At 44.8% G+C, this 19584-nt stretch overlaps 1 protein-coding gene across 2 annotated transcripts in view; it reads right to left on the bottom strand.

Moving 5' to 3' along the window:
- LOC106992273 (cAMP-dependent protein kinase catalytic subunit PRKX) overlaps positions 1 to 19584 on the bottom strand; it is a 107392-nt gene that overhangs the window by 35800 nt on the left and 52008 nt on the right. For both annotated transcript variants that reach the window (XM_015128613.3, XM_015128612.3), the window contains exons 3-4: positions 11845 to 12108; positions 5590 to 5709 (exon numbers count right to left, since the gene is read on the bottom strand). In XM_015128613.3, coding sequence (XP_014984099.1) covers positions 5590 to 5709; positions 11845 to 12108 — 384 coding nt within the window. The remainder of the gene's footprint in view (positions 1 to 5589; positions 5710 to 11844; positions 12109 to 19584) is intronic.

Raw genomic sequence — 19584 nt, 5'->3', positions numbered from 1 at the left:
GCTGTTTTTTTTTTTTTCCTTTTTTCCTTTTCCTGACACAGGATCTTGCTCTGTCTCCCAAGCTGATGTGCACTAGTGCAGTCTCAGCTCACTGCAGCACTGACTTCCTGGGTGAAACAGTCCTCCCCCTCAGCCTCCTGAGTAGCCGGGACTACAGGGACATACAACCACACCTGGCTAGTTTTATTTTTATTTTTTGTACCAGTAGGGCCTCACTATGTGACCCAGGCTGATCTCGAAGTCTTGGCCTCAAGCAATCCTTCTATCTCAGCTTCCCAAAGTGCTGGGGTGACAGGCGTTTGAGCCACTATGTCCAGCCTTTACCTAACTTTTTAGTTAAACACTGTGGGAGAATAAAAACATGGAAATGGATAAGAAAAGAGAACATGGTGGGAGAAATCAGAGCTGAGCTCAGGCCCTGGAAAGTGCATAAGTGATTTTATTTCACAATGTGCCACACAATTTTCATCTGATCTAAACACGCCTCATTCCATGAAAATAAAATCTGCATCATGATATGATCTCCTTCCTAATCACATGGCAGATTTTACCAAACAGATGTTTCCCCTGTTCTTAGTGGAAAATTCAATCAGTAAAAGCAATAAAACAGACAAGGCACAGCCTCACTTGATCCTGCTAAGAGTGGGAATCCATCAAATGGAGCTGGAATAGGGAAGGTGCAGACACGGGCTGTGAAGGGAGCAGGAGGACTCTGACTGCAGGCCGGCTCCACTTATGTGTGCAGCAACGCCCTCCCTCTAGTCACCAGAAGTTTCTGGGTTGGAGGAGGTGAGGAGAGCAGCTTGGAAGCATTGATCTCAGAGGCAGGCAATACATACAAAATCAAGATGGTTTCAGAGCTGCTAAGCAGTATAAAGAAAACAGATGGGCTGATCGGACAGGGCATGGCCCAGGAGAACAGGGAGGCCCCAGAGGGCTGTGGGAGCAGGTGACAGGTGAGCCTGCTGCATGTGCCGTGGAAGAGAAAGGGCCAGCCCCAGGGATGCCTGTAGGCAGGGGGATAGGTCGGGCTTCCAGGCATGTTTAAAAAACTGGGGGGAGACAAGGAGGGGCCAGGCTGTTGTCTAAAGCGGGTGGACCACCCACAGTCAGATCATCTCAGAACCTCATATGATAACGAGCTTCCAATTCTACTCCAGTCATCCAGGAAGCCACATGTGGGCTCTCAAGAGAAGAAGGACACAGGTAGACAGGACGCCTGCAGCTGCTTCAGGGAAAAGGTACTGAAGGCAGAAGGGGATGCAGAAGTCCGTGAGAAAGCTGCCTCCTGCATGTCTGTCGAAGCAAGAGCTCAGGCCAGTCAGAGCAGAGGGAGAGCCCAGAAATGCCTGGGGAGAGTTGGGGTCGCAAGGCTGGCCACTCTCAAGAAACCCACTGGTGCGAAGAGACACAGGTTGCTGAGAAACGGGGAAGAAAAACACACTCAGAAATAGACTCTAATTAGGAAAACCGAGAATAAAAATAGGTTTACTCTGAATCAACAGCTCCCTGTCTCATGAAAGGCACAGTCAGCAGATTGGGGTCTGGATTAGGAGATGGTTATTCATTTAATTATTCTTTTTTTTGAGACACATGTGTCATTCTGTTGCCCAGGCTGGAGTGTATTGGCACGATCTCGGCTCACTGCAACATCCCACTCCGAGGTTCAAGCGATTCTCCTGCTGCAGCCTCCCAAGTGGCTGGTATTACAGGCTTCTACTACCATGCCTGGCTAGTATTTCTTGATATTTTTAGTATAGACAGGTTTTCACCATGTTGGCCAGGCTTGTCTTGAACCCCTGACCTCAGTTGATCTGCCAGCCTCGACCTCCCAAAGTGCTGGGACTATATGCATGAACCACCACACCAGGACTAATTATTAATTTTCAGTTAGCCTAATGATATATTATAATTAGGTTATTTTTCATTCTATTGTATTCTAATATATTTAAATATTCTAATATACTATAGCCCATTAACAATTCTCATAACTTTATATAACAATTCTAATACAGCAATTCTATAATTATAATATTCTTTTCTTTTTAAATTTATTTTCATGTATTTTAACTTCAGCATACTGAGATTAACATTGTTTTAACTATATTCTAATAATTTTGTTATATTCTAACAATATTATGTTCTAATAGTATATTCTATTCTAATAATACGCTACTCTACCCAATCGGATACAATGAACACTCCTTAGGCAATGCTGCCCTCGTGTGGTCAGTGTCATCACAGAGGGAAAATGTGGTGCCTTTCCCTGGGTGGATGCCAATCAATATGCGTGGTTTTATTTATTTATTTTTTTTGAGATGGGAGTTTCACTCTTGTTGCCCAGGATAGTAAGTGCAATGGTGCAGTGCAATCTCAGCTCACTGCAGCCTCCGCCTCCCAAGCAATTCTCCTGCCTCTGCCTCCTGAGTAGCTGGGATTACAAACATGTGCCACCATGCCCAGCTAATTTTGTATTTTTAGTAAGAACAGGGTTTCTCTATATTGGTCAGGCTGGTCTCAAACTCCCAACCTCAGGTGATCCGCTCACCTTGGCCTCTCAAAGTGCTGGGATTATAGTCTTGAGCCACTACACCCGGCCTGCCTAAGTTATTTTTAACCTTTTGGGTTTGCCTAGGACATCATGGGTTTGGGTGCATATTGAGAAGTTTGATTCTATCTGATTTGTAGGCATGTCTCAGCAAAGAGTGATGGAAAATTCAACAGACCAACGGGTAGGTAAGTAGGTATAGGTGTTTGATAGCTAGACAGACAGAAAGCTAGAGACAGATGGATAGGTATGTAGGTAGGTGAATAGATGACTGACAGATAAATAGGTAGGTAGATACACAGAAAACCAGGAAGATGAATAGGTAGACAGATGATTGACAGATGGATAGGTAAGTAGGTATTCAGTTACACAGAAAGATAGATGATTAACAGATGGATAGGCAGAAAGATAGATGAATAGGAAGTAGGTAGATACACTGATACATGAATGACAGATGACAGGTAACTACATGGTAGGTAGGCAGATAGATAAAAAGATCATAAAGAGATGGATAGAGAGATGGATATATAAATATCTAAATGAGAGCTTGGACAGATGATAGATAAGGCTAAATGGAAAAACAGATATTTATATACATACATAAAAGGTAGACCATATAGACAGGGATGGATGGATGGATGGATGGATGGATGGATGGATGGATGGATGGATGGATGGATGGATGGACAAATGGATGGATTGTTGGGTGGACAGACAGATGGACAAAGGAGTGGGTGGGTGGATGGATGGATGGATGAATGGGTGGGTGTGTGGATGGACGGACAAGTATGCAGACTTAGATAAAAAGACAGGTGGGTAGATTGATGGATGATAAATATACACAGATAGCCAGACACAATGAAATACAAGTTTTCGCAGGTTCCATTCTTCTCCTTTTGCTTCTCATCATGGAATTCTTTGATAGTGCTTGTTTGACATCGTTCCAATCCCTAAGCTAGTGGGGAAATTAACGGATGCACTTTCTTCAAAAAAGGCGGCAGAGATAAGCACATGGGACTATGACCCCTGTCTGCTCCCCAAACAAAAGTCAGTGACTGCCTGGATTTCCTAAGGTGGATGTTAGAATGTCACATGCTCCACACCCCCAGGAACAAGCGCTGGGTCTGGATGCTCCCGCCAGCAGGATCTGGCTGAGACCCGCCTTCCAGGCAGGAGAATGCCTCTCCTCCTTCCCTCCTTTGTTTCCAACTGAAAGGGAAGGTTTCCCAGTAAAAATCTCTGGTCTTGACCCCCTGCAGGGAATCAGAGAGATGTGAGCAAGGATCTGGCTTTTGCGACAACGGAAGGATATGCTGGTGTCTGTCTTTGAGACTCAGGGGCAAGCAGAAAAAAGAAGGAAACAGGAAAAGAGAGAACATAGAAGGCAGAGCATCGGCTGTGGCAAAGCACGGCAGAGGATCCCCCAACCGGTGTTCTGGGCCCTCGCAGGCTGGGCTTCCTCTCGTCTTCATCCCAGAGAGGAGAGCCTTTCGTGCAGAGCCACACAGTGCAACAGTTCCTCTGCACACACGTAGCTCACTCCTTTCTACAGGTTCCTTTCTGGAAAAGTGCCACGCTACTGAGTCGTCTTAGGGAATTAATGGACATGCTGGGTACTAACAACGGAATGAGGATGACGCCCACGTCCTGGGTTTCCAAGTGTTGCATGCTTCCTTTGCGTTTCTGGTCAAGTCATAGTGGAGTTGTCCCAGGCACATGCTAGACTCGAACACTCAATCATGCTGACATCCCAACAAATGACCGACCCCTCTGTTATGTGGTGGCAGGGAGGATGGCACCTCCCCTGACTTCCAAATGTCACCCAACACAGGGATCACAGGCGCTGGAACCAGAGCAACTCCATCTTGAACAGGGGCCGGGTAAAATGAGGCTGAGACCTACTGGGCTGCATTCTCAGACGGTTAAGGCATTCTAAGTCACAGGACGAGATAGGAGGTCGGCACACAAAGACCCTGCTGATAAAACAGGCTGCTACTAAGCTGGCCAAATCCCTCCAAAATCAAGAGGGCGACAACAGTGACCTCTGATCGTCCTCACGGCTCATTATACATTAATTATAATGCATTAGGTACTAAAAGACACTCCCGCCAGCGCCATGACAGTTTACAAATGCCACGACAACGTCAGGACAGGGCGTTACCCTATATGTTCTGAAAAGGGGAGGAACTCCTCAGCTACAGGACTTGCCCACCCCTTTCCAGGAAAACTCATGAAAAATCCACCCCCTGTTTAGCGTATAGTAAAGAAATAACCATCAAAATAGCCAACCAGCAGCCCTCGGGCCTGCTCTGCCTAAGCAGTAACCACACTTTTATTCTTTTACTGTGTTAATACACTTGCTTTCACTTTATGGACTTTACCCGAATTCTTTCTAGCAAGAGATCCAAGAACCCTGTGTTGGGGTCTGGGTCGGCACCCCTTTCCTGTGCCACAGGTGTGTGGTTTTAGGAGAGAACATATTCTCACCTTCCTCACCGGCTGTTCATGCAGAAGCCACTCAATTGCATTTGGCTGATTTACCTTGACCCAACCTGTGCCCTCCTGAGCTCCGCAGGTTACTTCAGCAAGGGTCAGTGCAGAAGATTCATTTTTACTTTAATTTCTAAATTCTTTTTAAGACTAATTAAACACAGAAGTGATAAGGGGGAAAAGAGGAGAGCAAGGAGTTCAATCTGTAGCTAACTGTGAAAACCAACTGAGATAACTCACCACCTTTGGAGCAGCCCAGAACGTTAATTTTATATTTAAGGAAGATATGGATATTTCAATATAAAAATCTCAATGGGCATGCATGGTGGTTCCTTCACAAGTTTAGGTTTTTTGCCTCTTATTCAAACAAGCTCAACTGCTAATTCACACTGCCAACCTCAGCAGGGCAGCAGATGTGTGTGCAGCCACACCGTGTGTCTGTGATAGTCACGTACTGTTTTCAAGGTTACAGAAACGCCGAGGGGATGAATGGGTGGGGGAAGGGGGTGCTGGCCTGTAAGATGAAGATTCTCTACGGAGAATCCACTTACCCCGAGAGCATCTCGAATATCAGGATGCCGAGGGCCCACCAGTCCACGGCCCTTCCGTGGCCCTTGCTCTGAATGACTTCCGGGGCCAGGTACTCGGGTGTTCCACAGAGGGTCCAAGTCCTGTGTGGGCGACAGAGACAGACCCCCACAAAACTCAGTGGTGCTTGGCTAATGCAGTCACCTTAGAAGCTCTGATTGTTACAATAACTTAGTTGAGTAAAACCACGCTCCCTTTACCCTCCTGTGCACACATTTTACTGTGTCAAGACAGTAACATTGTTTTTGCTGATTCCTTTCCATAGTAACATTTCTTAACTGGCTTGGAAACTAAAGAATTGGTTTTATCATCCTTGCTACTGTTGCTGGTACTGTTACCACTGTTACTCAGAAGCAAAAAAACTCAGACTTTTTATGAGTTATTTATACCTGTCTCAGTATAAATCATAACGAATTAAACTAAAGGAAAAAGAATGAGATCATGTCCTCTGCAGCAGCATGGATGGAGGTGAACAGGACATTCTCCTAAGTGGACTCACATCACACAGCAAATACGCCACGTTCTCACTTATATGTGGGAGCTAAACACTGGCTACACACTTACACGGAGAGGAGGACACACAGATACCTGGGCCTGCCTGAAGATGGAGGGTGGGAGGAGAATGAGGATGGGAAAATAACCTGTCAGGTATGATGTGTATTACCTGGGTGACAAAATAATTGGTAAACCAAGTGGCATGCAGTTTACCCATATAACAAACCTGCACATGTACCCCTGAACCTGAAACAGAAGTTCTTAAAATGAATATACAAATAAATAAATAAAATGTTTTTTAAAAATCCTTTATCCCTCAAACAAACAAAAAAGTGTGGCACTGAAAAGAATAATTCAAGAACTCATTCAGGCTAGTGCAGGAGCTCATTCCTATAATCCCAGCACTTTGGGAGGCCAAGGCAGGTGGATCACCAGGAGTTTGACACCAGCCTGGCCAACATAACAAAACCTCATCTCTACTAAACATACAAAATTATCTGGGAATTGTGATGCATGTCTGTAATCCCACCTACTCGGGACGCTGAGGCAGCAGACTCAGTTGAACCTGGGAGGCAGAGGATGCAGTAAGCCGAGATCACACCACTACACTCCAGCCTGAGTGACACAGGGAGACTCTTTCCAAAAAAAAAAAAAACACAAAAAGTGCAAGAGAAGAGTCCATACTTGTAACAGACTGGATGGTCTGCAGAGCTTATATATGTGTTCTTTCACTCTTGACCTTCTGCAAAAAAAAAAAAATATTTATTGCCCCCTGGAAACAAGTGTAAAGACAGAAATATACTTCCTCCCCTGCATGCCATTTTAAAAGTGCCTGCTTTGTGCTCCGAAAACAAACTGGTGGCCTCAAGCAAAAAGTCTGTACTTCTTCCCCTAAGAAAGCTCTGGAATAAAAAATCACTTTCTTTATATCATACCTCTTGCTAACTGCACCCTGCAAATGGTGAGCAGCTGAACCTGTGTTTTGGTTACAGAAGCATCTGCTAAACAAAGTCAGGACAAGATAACAAGGACTGCAGCAGAAGATGGAAGCCTCATGGGCTAGAAAGGAGCTGAGTATCATTAACCCCAGAGAGGGGGGCATGTCTAGGCCATATCCCATTAGCGTTCTACTGCTGGGTAGAATTTTGCTTTAGGCTTTCAGCAATTCAGACCCGTAGCACACCTCCAAGCCACATCCACCCTTCCTGACACGTGCTTGCTGTCCTGGTGTGTGGGGCCCGTCTGTAGACAGGCAGAAAGAAGCAACATCCTTTGAGGGGAAAAAAATACAGAGGCTTTGCAAAAGACCTTTCCCTCCCCCAGGCACATCAAAGAAAGAAGAAACTCTACTTTGTAATTTGAATGTAAACCGAACAAAAAGCAAGTTCCATGGAGTCTAGTAATGTACACGTTTATCCACTCTCAAGTTCTTTGCACAATATATCAAGCACGTGCAAAGCCTATTTTATATCCAGCACATGTTGCCTGAGTCCGCCCTGTTTGCAGTGGTGTGGGCATGTATCTTGGCTTCAGCTCCTCAGCTTCCTGCTTGCAGGAACCCACCCAAAATGTTGTTACTGTTATCTTTTCCTCCCTTCCCCACCACACCTCCATACCCCAATTCTTTTCAGACAACAGACTTTTCCACATTAATCTGTAAGCCCTTGGGATAACAACTGGTTGCCATACAAATTTCAAATTCTCTTGGCCATCCATGAAATAAAAGTACCACAAAGCCAGGCATGGTGGTTCATACCTGTAATCTCAGTACTTTGGGAGGCTGAGGCAGGAGGATTGCTTGAGGCTGGAAGTCTCAGACCAGCTTGGGCAACATAGCAAGACCTCTTCTTTACTAAAAAAAGGCCAGGAACGGTGTCATCCCTATCATCCCAGCACTTGGGGAGGCAGAAGCAGGTGGATCACCTGAGGTCAGGAGGTCAACGAGACCAGCCTGGTCAACATGGTGAAACTCTGACTCTACTAAAAATACAAAAATTAGCTGGACATGGTGGTGAGCACCTAAAATCTCAGCTACATGGGAGGGTGAAGCAGGAGAATCACTTGAACCCGGGAGGTGGAAGTTGCAGTGAGCCAAAACTGCGCCACTGCACTCCACCCTGGGCAACAAGAGCAAAACTCCATCTCAAAAAAAAAGCCAGGCATGCTGACAGGTGTCTGTAGTCTCAGCTAGTCAGGAGGCTGAGATGACAGGATCACTTGAACCCAGGAGTTCAAGGCTGCAGGGAGCATGACAGTGCCACTGCACTACAGACTGGACAACACAGCAAGACCCTGTCTCAAAGAAAAAAAAAACAAAAATTACTGCAGGCTCTGGCAGATACAAGTCAACAAAGAAGATAAGGAGAGAAATTAAGTTACCTTCCCATGGAGGAATATGGGAAGAGGCTTACTTTATGTGCAGGTCTCTGCACACTAGATCTAAGCATGGAACAAAGATCGCCTTGTGGTCCTATTAAGTGCTTCTCACCCATTAGACTTAAATCTACAAATGGAAAGTACAATGCACACTATTTTAGAAATGTCCTCTCCCCTGCCCCTCCCAGCAGAAACAACTCCAAGTATACCCTAGTTGATTCGATGCACAACACTTCTGTTACTCTACAAGACAACTGACTTATTGGCCTACTAATTTTGTATTTTCACCTGGCGAGTCCATCCAAAATTGCCTGAATGTAGCCAAACGCACAGAACTTAGCTGACATGAAGCCCAAGCAGAGGTGGCCAGAAGTCATCCTATAGGCATTAGCTGCAACTTCCACTTACCTTTTGAAGGATGAGGCTCTTTTTGGCTCCATGTTAGGGTAAGGACACACAGCTAAGGTTGTGTAAGTTTCCAGGTTCTAACTTGCCTCAGGAAGACTTTGGCCCCATTAGAGTCACTCCTTCCTGCAATAACCCCAATGCCTCACTAGATGTACAAAGAGACATACACTGCTATAGAGAGATGTCGACTGCGTGAGTATGAGATGAGACAGTCTGAGTGTTATGTCGACACCACTGGTCTGGGCAGTGAATTATCCACTTCCCTGTTCCTATCTCCTTTTGCTCACCTGCCTTTTCGGTAGAAGGAAGATGACACCTGCTGTTCTGTTTTCTCACTGTTCTTAGTTTCATTATGTCTGGGGGAGGGGAGGGAGGAGGCCATTTTAATGAAGCAGAAACAGAGCTAAGGATAGGATTCTCTGTAAAGTATAGATATCCAATAACTCCTGTGTTCTGAATGCCCACACCTTCCACCACACCTGCATTGGTTGAACTGTGCACCCCAAAAAGTCCTAAACCCCAGTATTTGTGAGTGGGACCTCATGTGCAAACAGGATCTTTGTAGCTGCAGTCAAGTTAAAAAGAGATCATCCTGGCTTAGGATGGGGAATAATTGCTTAACAGGTACAGGTTCTCTTTTGGGATGACGAAATGTTCTGGAACTAGAGAGAGGTGATGGTTGCACGACATGATAAATGCAATAAATGCCACAGGATTGTGCACATTAAGATGGTTCAAATGCGCTGGGTACAATGGCTCAAGCCTATAATCTCAACACTTTGTGAGGCCAAGGTAGGAGGATCACTTGAGCTTCAGGGTTCCAGACCAGCCTGGGCAACACAGCAAGACCCTGTCTGTACAAAAATATTTAAAAATTAGCCTGGCCTAGTGGTTCACACCTCTAGTCCCAGGTACTCAGGAGGCTGAGGCAACAGGATTATTTCAACCCAGGAGTTGGAGGCTACAGTGAGCTGTGATTGCACCACTGCACTCCAGCCTGGCTGAGAGAGCAAGACCGTGTTTCAAAAAATTTTTTAAAAGTAAATAAACAAAGACAGTTACTATGGTACATTTTAAAGGCATTTTACCACAATAAAAAGAGAAAAAGAGAGGGAAATGGATGACATCTCTAAGTTGAGTTTCAGTCCAGTCCCTTTACGTCCTAACATGTGGCATCACCAGCCTCACTCTCTGTCTCTCCTCACGGCTTTGTGTATGACGTGGTGAGCATGTCACTCACCTAATGGGCACAGTGGGGCTCAGGAAGAATATGGACAGCTGATGAGAGCTTTTACTCTTGATTTCAGAAACAAATGCATGTTTTTCCTTTTTATCAGAAAAGTATGAGACAGTGTTTTCTCTAGGTTTGATAATGCAGGAAATAGATGCTAGTCAGTACTCACAGGGAAAATACTACACACCTTTTCTTGTAGGATCATGGGTTACAATCAAGAAGTGGGGTGTGGGGGTTTTTCAGAAAAAGGAAAATTTTTTATCATTGTTGTTTTTTATGGGGACACAATCACAGTTCCTAGAACTGCCTGATGGAAACAAACAGTTGAGAATTTCAGGCCCGTGAAGGGAGAAGGTGCACGTCTGCAAGCATGGGACAGCTTCCAATAGCCAGCCCAGGCACTGGGAGGGGTTTCCTCTGTGACAATGGCTCCTAGACACCACTGACCAGCAGGGAGAAGGGTGCCTGTCACCAACCTCGGCACAGTAATACACACTTCCTAGTACGAAGTACAGCAAAATTAAACAGGGCTCAAGGGAAAGTAACACCACCAACTGCAAACAGACTCCACATCTCTCTTCTTCCTTTTTTGCTTTTATCAAACTCTTTAATTAATGAGGATGGTATCAAAATCTTGATAGGAACACATCTTGCCTTTTTTATTTTTTATTTTTTTGAGATGGAGTCTCACTCTGTCATCCCGGCTGAAGTGCAATGGTGCAATCACAGCTCACCCATAGCCCCAACTTCCCATCCTGCCACCTCAGCCTCCCAAATAGCTAGGACTATAGTTATACCTGGCTCATTTTTTGTAGAGAGGGAGTCTTGCTATGTTGCACAAGCTGGTCTTGAACTCCTGGGCTCAAGTGATCCTCCTGCTTCAGCCTCCCAAAATGCTGCAATCATCACGCCCAACCTATGTCTTGCTTTTGATCAAATCTCATTTCTTACTATATCCATCTTCAGTCTTTCCTGGTAATTTAAATACTTTACTGAAATTCACTCTTCATTATTCTGACACAGTAAAATGAAGTCACTGTCACCAAATTTGGCAATAACAGGTTTTTCCTGCCAACTTCAACACTTCACCAAAACTCCACACCTCATCCCTCAAGGCATCATTCTGAGGCAGTAAAACAGTAATTAATGGGAACTTGGGAGTAGGAGAGTATAGACAGTTCTTGTCAGTTTTGTCAGGGGAAAAGTGAGAATAATTGCAACACAGAGGGTTCCCAGACTGTTTTGTTTAAAAACAAACAAACAAACAAACACACACACACACACACACACACACACACACACACACACAGATACAACTGCCTCCTCAATCTGTCATCAGGAAATTACCTCTGTAACTGGCTCCTCCCACCCTTCCCACTTCTGATTCTCCAGTGTCTATTACACTCCTCTGTATGCCCTGCACACCCACAGCTTAACTCCCACCTATAAGAACACATCCTATTTGGTTTTCCATTTCTGAGTTACTTCACTTAGGATAATGGCCTCCAGTCCAACTGAAGTTGCCAGCAATCACAGCCCACTTAAACAAGGTCAACCTGGCTCTCTCATCCCTGGCTGCAAGTGTCTCCCACACATGAAAGTTAAACTCTGGTTCCCAGTCTTTCCCTGCTGACCTGCCACAACTACCATGATCTTTCTTATTGCCAAGCAGCGTAGATCCCGTCTGAGCTCACATTCCTCTTACCTGTCTACCAGCTTCTTGGCAAATCCAAAGTCCGTGAGCTTGATGTGGCCATCCCTATCCAGCAGGATGTTCTCCGGCTTCAAGTCTCTGTAGACGATCTCCTTGAAGTGCAGGTACTCGATGGCACAGATGATCTCCGCAGAGTAGAAGAGCCCTGTGGTGCTGGAGAAGCGCCCCCGGTTGCGCAGGTAGCTGAAGAGCTCCCCGCCCGGCACGTACTCCATGAGCATGTAGAGGAAGCGCTCGTCATGCCACGTCCAGAACCTGCGGGGACAGCACACGCTCAGGGCCCTGCCAGGGCAGGGCAGGGGTACATTGTCAGCTAGGTGTTGGGGTACAGATGCAGCTAGGTGTCAGCACACACTCAGGGCCCTGCCACAGGAAGGGAGGGGATATACCGTCAGCTAGGTGTCAGTACACGCTCAGGGCCCTACCACGGCAGGGCGGGGGTTCGCCATGAGCTAGGCATCAGCACACACTCAGGGCCCTGCCTCAAGAGGGGACGGGATATGCCGTACGCTAGGTGTTGGGGTACAGATGCAGTTAGATGCCAAAATGTTGTGTGCAGACAGGCAATAATAGCTGGGGACAGATGCTGGGACATGGAGCACACAGGTATGAGCATATGGGTAAAGACATCTGTCCTTACATATGGGTACAGATAGGTGTTAGAATGCATCTACACACAGATATTACTATGTGCTCAGAGACAGACATTAGTATATGGGTGCAGATGGGTGCTAATATATGGGTGTAAACAGTGTTACAATATGGTATAGAATACGGATATAGATATATGTTAGCATACAGATATATAAAGATGTTAATATGTAGTTACAGATAGGTGTTAGGATACAGGTGTAGATGGATATTAATTATACGGGTGTAGATAAGATATTACAATACGGATATAGATAAATGTTGAATACAGGTGTAGACAGATGTTAATATGTAGGCATAGAGAGATTTTAGGATATGGGTGTAGATGCATATAACCAGGTGTTACCATATAGGTGTAGATGGATGTTAGGATATAGGTGTAGATAAATGTTAACATATGGCTACAGATGTTAGGACATGGCTGTAGACATATGTTAATATATGGGTGTAGACAAATATTAGAATATGGATATAGATAATGTTAGAATATAGGTGCAGACAGACGTTAATATGTAGGTAGAGATAGATGTTAGGATATAGATGTAGATAGGTGTTACAATATAGATAGATACAAATGTTAGAATATGGGTGTAGAGAGATGTTAACATATAGGAGGAAACAGATTTATAATATGGGTGTAGACAGATGCTAGGATATGCGTGTAGACAGATGTTAATATACATGTAAAGACCAATGTTAGACTGCAAACATAGATATTAACAGAGGTATAGAGAGACATTAGGATATGGGTGGAGGCGGAAGTAGACTGGTGTTGCTCTGTGGGTGTAGACACATACTAGGATATGGTTATAGACAGACGTTAATATACACATAAAGACAGATGTTAGACTATGAACATAGATAGATATTAACAGAGGTATAGAGAAACGTTAGGATATGGGTGTAGATGGATGTATACTGGTGTCACTCTGTGTGTGTAGACACATATTAGGATATGGGTATAGACAGATGCTAATATATGGATGTGAGGGCAATCTGGCTGCGACGTCTGCTCATCACTGATTGCCAAGGTTGATTCAGCTGATCTGACTGGCTAGGCGGTTGTCCTCTTCCTCCTTCATGGCTCTGTGTGCATCCCTCCCAAACATGCCTGTTCAGTCAAAGAGTATGACCATCCCCAATAGAGGAGGACTAGTCTTCGGTCAAGGGTATACGAGTAGCTGCGCTCCCCTGCTAGAAATGCCAAACAAGCTCTCAAGGTCCACAGATGCTAATATATGTGATAGATGCTAAGGTGCGTATACAGACAGATGTTAGGATCTGCATGTCTGTAGATGTGACTCTGGGTACAGACAGGTGCTAATGTATACAGATAGGTGTAATTCATCAGTATAGGTAGATGCTAAGATGTGTGTAGATGTTAAGACAGGTGTATAACCAGATACTGGGAGAAGCATACAGATGGATTTTAAAGCACAAGTTGCATAGATTTTACATACATGTTGTCTTAGTACATTCTGGCTGCTATCACAAAAATACCATATACTAGGAGGCCTTACAAACAAGAAACATGTATTATTCTCAGTTCTGGAGGCTGGAAGTCCAGGGCGCCCGCTGATGAACTGCGTGGTAAGGGCCCATTCCTGAGGGAAGAGTGCTTCTCGTGATGTCCTCCCATGGACCCAAGGGGAACGGGCTCCCTTGGGCCCCTTCACCAAGGACACTGGTCCTCTTCATTGGCTTCACCCTCACGATCTAATTGCTTCCCCCCAATGCTCCATCTTTTAATTCCATAGCTTTTGGGGTTACTGTCTCATTATATGAATTTGAGAGATGCTTTCAGACAACAGCAGATGTTAAGATATGTGTCTCCTGGGACATGGGTAAATGTCTCATTGTCTTGGCATGAATGAAGAGTAAATATCATGGTCTCACATGTTAATATTCTTTTCAAAATTCTAGCTTCAAGAATGGTAAAAAAATAAACCACTGTTGTTTAATCCACCCAATCTATGCTACTTTGTTATGGCAGCCCTAACCTACTAACCAACAACACACAGATCTTCAGAGATCACACCCGATTCAGTAACCTGGAACTATCACTAAGCTTGGGAATTAACAATAAACTAGCAGACTGCATCCCAAACCTGCTGGGAAAAGATAGCCCTTTTAAAAAGCCCCAAAGGAGGTATTCCTAAGCACTTGCTTGTGGGAGCTTGCCCGAGGTGCCTTCTTAAAAAGGTGTTGATCAGTGGAAGAAAATGCAGCAAAGAGAGATCAAGGAAGAGGAAGAGGTAGGGATGAAAGTAGGTACAGAAGATACTGAGGTGCATCTGTGCATTCAACATCTCAGCACAAATATGAGTACAATTTGCACAGATAATGAAAGAAGGTTTGTGCCTAAAGAAGAGGTGGGGGAAAATGAGGCAGATTTGGAACCAAGGGCTTTGGGATTTTGTTTGGGGTGTTGTTTGTTTTTGAAACAGGTTCTTATTCTGTCCACCAGGCTGAAGTGCAATGGTACAATCATGACTCATGCAGCTTCAACTTCCTGGGCTCAAGCAATCCTCCCACCTCAGCCTCATAACTGGCACTACAGGTGCATGCCACCACATCTGGCTCATTTTTTTATTATTATTTGTACAGACAGGATCTCACCGTGTTGCCCAGGCTGGTCTTGAACTCCAGGGCTGAAGTCATCCTCACAACTCGTTCTCCCAAATTGCTGGGATTACAGACGTGAGACACTGTGCCTAACCTGGGCTTTGTTTTTGGAGACCTAGAAGACACCAGCATGCCCGTGTTTCCATGAGCACATGAGAGGGCCACCAGGAGATGGCACCCAAAAGAATCAGAAGCATAAAGGACAACCTTAACCATGACCAGGAAACATACTGTTATGTTTCATCTGATCATGACACTATCATGGATGCTCCCTTGCAATGTCATTCCAATGAGTTGCAGCCAGTCAGTGTATGAAGAAAACAAAAACAATGCCCAGGAAACCTTTCCTGAGGATACGGAGCGATGCACAAGGTCGACCAGACAGTCTCATCTGCCAGCACAGGCCACGCCACCAAAACAATGTAGAATGAAAGCAAAGACATGGGAGACAGCTTACAACGACACAGAGATTAATGATAGGAAAACCATAGGCCAGGCACAGAGGCTCAATGCCTGTCATCCCAGCACTTTGGGAAGCCGAGGCAGGAGGATCACTTGAGGCCAGGTGTTCGACAGCAGCGTGAGCAACACAGCAAGATCCCATCTCTACAATAAAAGAATCAGCCAGGCATGGTGGCGTCCAGCAATTCAGGAGGCTAAGGTGGGAGGATCCCTTGAGCCCAGGAATTGGAGGCTGCAATGAGCTATGATCACAACATCACTGCACTTCAACCTGGGTAACACAGCAAGATCCTGTCTCTAAAAGAAAAAAATAAATAAATAAAACAACATGCTACTGTCAATTTTAAATAAACATTTATTTGACTAAACACAATACATATAAACAGAGTTTATATGTATTAGCAAAATATAGGCCTCTTACATAAAATTACCTAATGCACTTTAAAATTTGCAGATTCTGCAACAATGCTGGAGTTGGGGGACTAATGACCCACAAATTCAGGCTGTAGGAATGCCTTCCTCTGTCCTCCTTGCTGCTAGATTCCTGCCCCTCAGCAGCTGGGTGGCTGAAGGGAGCTCAGGGTTAGAAATTTCCTTTTTTTTTTTTTTTGGAGACGGAGTCTCACTCTGTCGCCCAGGCTGGAGTGCAGTGGCCGGATCTCAGCTCAATGCAAGCTCCACCTCCCGGGTTTACACCATTCTCCTGCCTCAGCCTCCCGAGCAGCTGGGACTACAGGCGCCTGCCACCTCGCCCAGCTAGTATTTTTTTTTTTTTTTTTTTCAGTAGAGACGGGGTTTCACCATGTTAGCCAGGATGGTCTCGATCTCCTGACCTCGTGATCTGCCCGTCTCAGCCTCCCAAAGTGCTGGGATTACAGGCTTGAGCCACCGCACCCAGCCTAGAAATTTCTTTTGTTTTTTTCCCTTCAGTTACTGAAGGCTGTGCACCTGTGTCCTACCTCTCCACTGACTTCTTACAGCTCAGCAAGTTCAAAATTTAGGGTCTTGAGGCAAAAGGGATCCAGGAAGAGTATCTGGGGAGGGAGAGGTATTTGTTGGAGTGGTTTTTTGTTTTGTTTTGTTTGTTTGCTTGTTTGTTTTGAGACAGAGTCTCTCTCCGTCGCCCAGGCTTGGAGTGCAATGGCATGATCTTGGCTCACTGCAACTTCCGCCTCCTGGGTTCACGTGATTGTACTGCCTCAGCCTCCTGAGTAGCTGATTACAGGCACATGGCACTACGACTGGCTAAAATTTGGTATGTAGTGACTGTTTTCCAGAGCAATCTGTTGGAGTTATAAAGACCGACCACACACCCATGCTCCTTTCATCTTACAGTTGACGTCTCAAGTCATTTTCTCCTAGCTAAATGACCTAATGTTGTGCTCTGCACCATTACTGGTTGGGCAGGAGTGTTACTCTCAGTACTATTTCATGATTAAGCACACGGGATCTCAAATGCATGACAGTCAAACTGCACTTTTGTGGATGAGCTTAGAAGACAACCACAATTTCACTGTTCTGATGGCAAAATATTTTCCAAGGTCCAAATACTATCATACTGCTGAACTTCTACAATAAACTTCTGTGTCAGCTCGTGACTTTTTATCAGCTAGTGACTTTTTAAATTTCTTCAGGCCACAAAAACGGTCAAAGCAATAGCAAGACCACTGTGTACAACAATTAATTTAGTTGAAGAGAATGGTTGACATATGCAAGAAAAAGATGCATTCTCTCTCTCTCTCATTTGATACAAAGTCCTAATTCTCATCCTCTACAGATCATCCTACCCGTGGTTGAAATTGCAACTTCCCCTGCAAGCCAGGTGACTGAACCTGAGATCTTTGTATTGTCAGGGCTTGCATATTCTATATGCCTGCTAAATCCTGAAAGTCTCTCTCTCTCTCTCCTGTCAATTAGTTTGCAACACATCAACACATTCTTTGGATATATCCTCTATCCTCCCCCATCTACCCCAGTCTGGGATAATAATCTGCACAGATCCTCTTAGGAACAATGCATCACCTTGTCACAATGTAGGAGAATCCTTCAGGAGCATCAGAGATAAATGAATGAAGGTCACCCTTCAGGAGCATCAGAGATAATTAACCATAGTGGGAGATTAGAAGGATTTGGGTAGGTTAGAAGGGAGGAATGAAAGAACTTTCAGGATTTAGCAGGCATGTACAATACGCAAGCCCTGACAATACAAAGATCTCAGGTTCGGTCACCTGCTGGCTTGCAGTGGAAGTTGCAATTTCTTTTTTTTTTTTTTTTTTTTTTTTGAGACAGAGTCTCGCTCTGCCGCCCAGGCTGGAGTGCAGTGGCCGGATCTCAGCTCACTGCAGGCTCCGCCTCCCGGGTTCATGCCATTCTCCTGCCTCAGCCTCCCGAGTAGTTGGGACTACAGGCGCCCGCCACCGCGCTCGGCTAGTTTTTTGTATTTTTTTAGTAGAGACGGGGTTTCACCATGTTAGCCAGGATGGTCTCGATCTCCTGACCTTGTGATCCGCCCGTCTCGGCCTCCCAAAGTGCTGGGATTACAGGCTTGAGCCACTGCGCCCAGCTGGAAGTTGCAATTTCAACCACAGGTAGGATGATCTGTAGAGGAAGACAGTTAGGGCTTTGTATCAAATGAGAAGAGGAGGGAAGGGAAGAGGGGAGGAGGGGAGGGAAGAAGAGGTGGGGAAAGGAGGAGGGAAAGCAGGGGAGAAAAAGTTACTGCATGAGTGGGGAAAACTACTGAGATGTGTAAGGTTGTATGAAAATATATTTGTTCCACAAGTGTCTTGGTAAAATCAACATCAACAAACTACAAGATTTAACAACATCATCTAATCAGTATATATGAAGTGAACACATCATTTTTACCTATACACTAATGCGGGATCACCCTTCAGCATCTTTAAGAAGTAACAGTTTATAAAGAGAGGTAGCCAAGTAAGAACATATTCCTATAAGGAAAAAAATCTGGAAAACTGGGATTCCCTTGCCTTTCCCCAGCTCAGTAAGATTAAATAAATATTAGAAGAAAAACAAAAGTTCTCTGAGACATCCTTCCTTCAAATCTTTTATCAGTAAGACTTTGCAGACGAGTGTGGTGGCTCACACCTGTAATCCCAGCACTTTGGAAGGCTGAGGCAGGAGAATCACTTAAGACTAAGAAGTTTGAGACTAGCCTGGGCAACATAGGGAGACTCTGTTTCCGGAAAAAAATAAAAAGATTAGGCAGATGTGGTTGTGCATGCCTGTAGTCCCAGGTACTTAAGAGGCTGAGGTGGGAAGACAGCCTGAGCCCAGGAGTAGAAGCCTGCAGTGAACTATGACTGAACCTCTGTACTCCAGCCTCAGTGACACAGCAAGACCCTATCTGGAAAAAAAAAAAAAAAAAAAAAAGACTGCTTACGTGGACAGAATTTGTACAGAGCTGGGTATCACTAAAGATAAGGAACAAAATGTTAAAAGAGATGCTGACTTTACTATCTCCAAAAATCATTTACACAACTTAAGTCATCATGTGCAGGGACTATGGAATGGGACGGAGTTTAGTGACCACAGGTAATTTCACATCTGAGTTTAGAAAATTAGAAACCGATGCATCAGTTCAATGATTCCAGTTAACTGCGGGACTCTGCCCCTGACATCAAGTCTATAAAAGTTCAAAAGCAATAGAAGATAACAGGGTTTGTCACAACGGATATGAGAAGCATGTTCAAGATCTAACCCTTACGGTAAGTACTAGCCTCAGGAATCAATGAATTTGTCAACACATTAATCAGTTACTCAACAGCCACATTCTTTATTGGTTTCCAGATGTTTTGGACAAGGGCCCCTTATGTGCCAAGCAATGTCCTCGGTACATAATGTCCTCAGGAAGGGCAGATCTTGTGACTGTCATGAGCTCTGCAGGCTTAATGAGGAACAGACATTACACAGTAAACTTGGAAGGATGGCTGCAGGGAGTCTTGCAAGGCCAGGTAGAAGGTGGAGACAGGG

This window comes from Macaca mulatta, chromosome Y, assembly GCF_049350105.2.
Source record: "Macaca mulatta isolate MMU2019108-1 chromosome Y, T2T-MMU8v2.0, whole genome shotgun sequence".
Taxonomy (NCBI): Eukaryota; Metazoa; Chordata; class Mammalia; order Primates; family Cercopithecidae; genus Macaca; species Macaca mulatta.
Note: the sequence above shows the minus strand (reverse complement) of the source record. Positions and strands in the feature narration are given on the sequence as shown.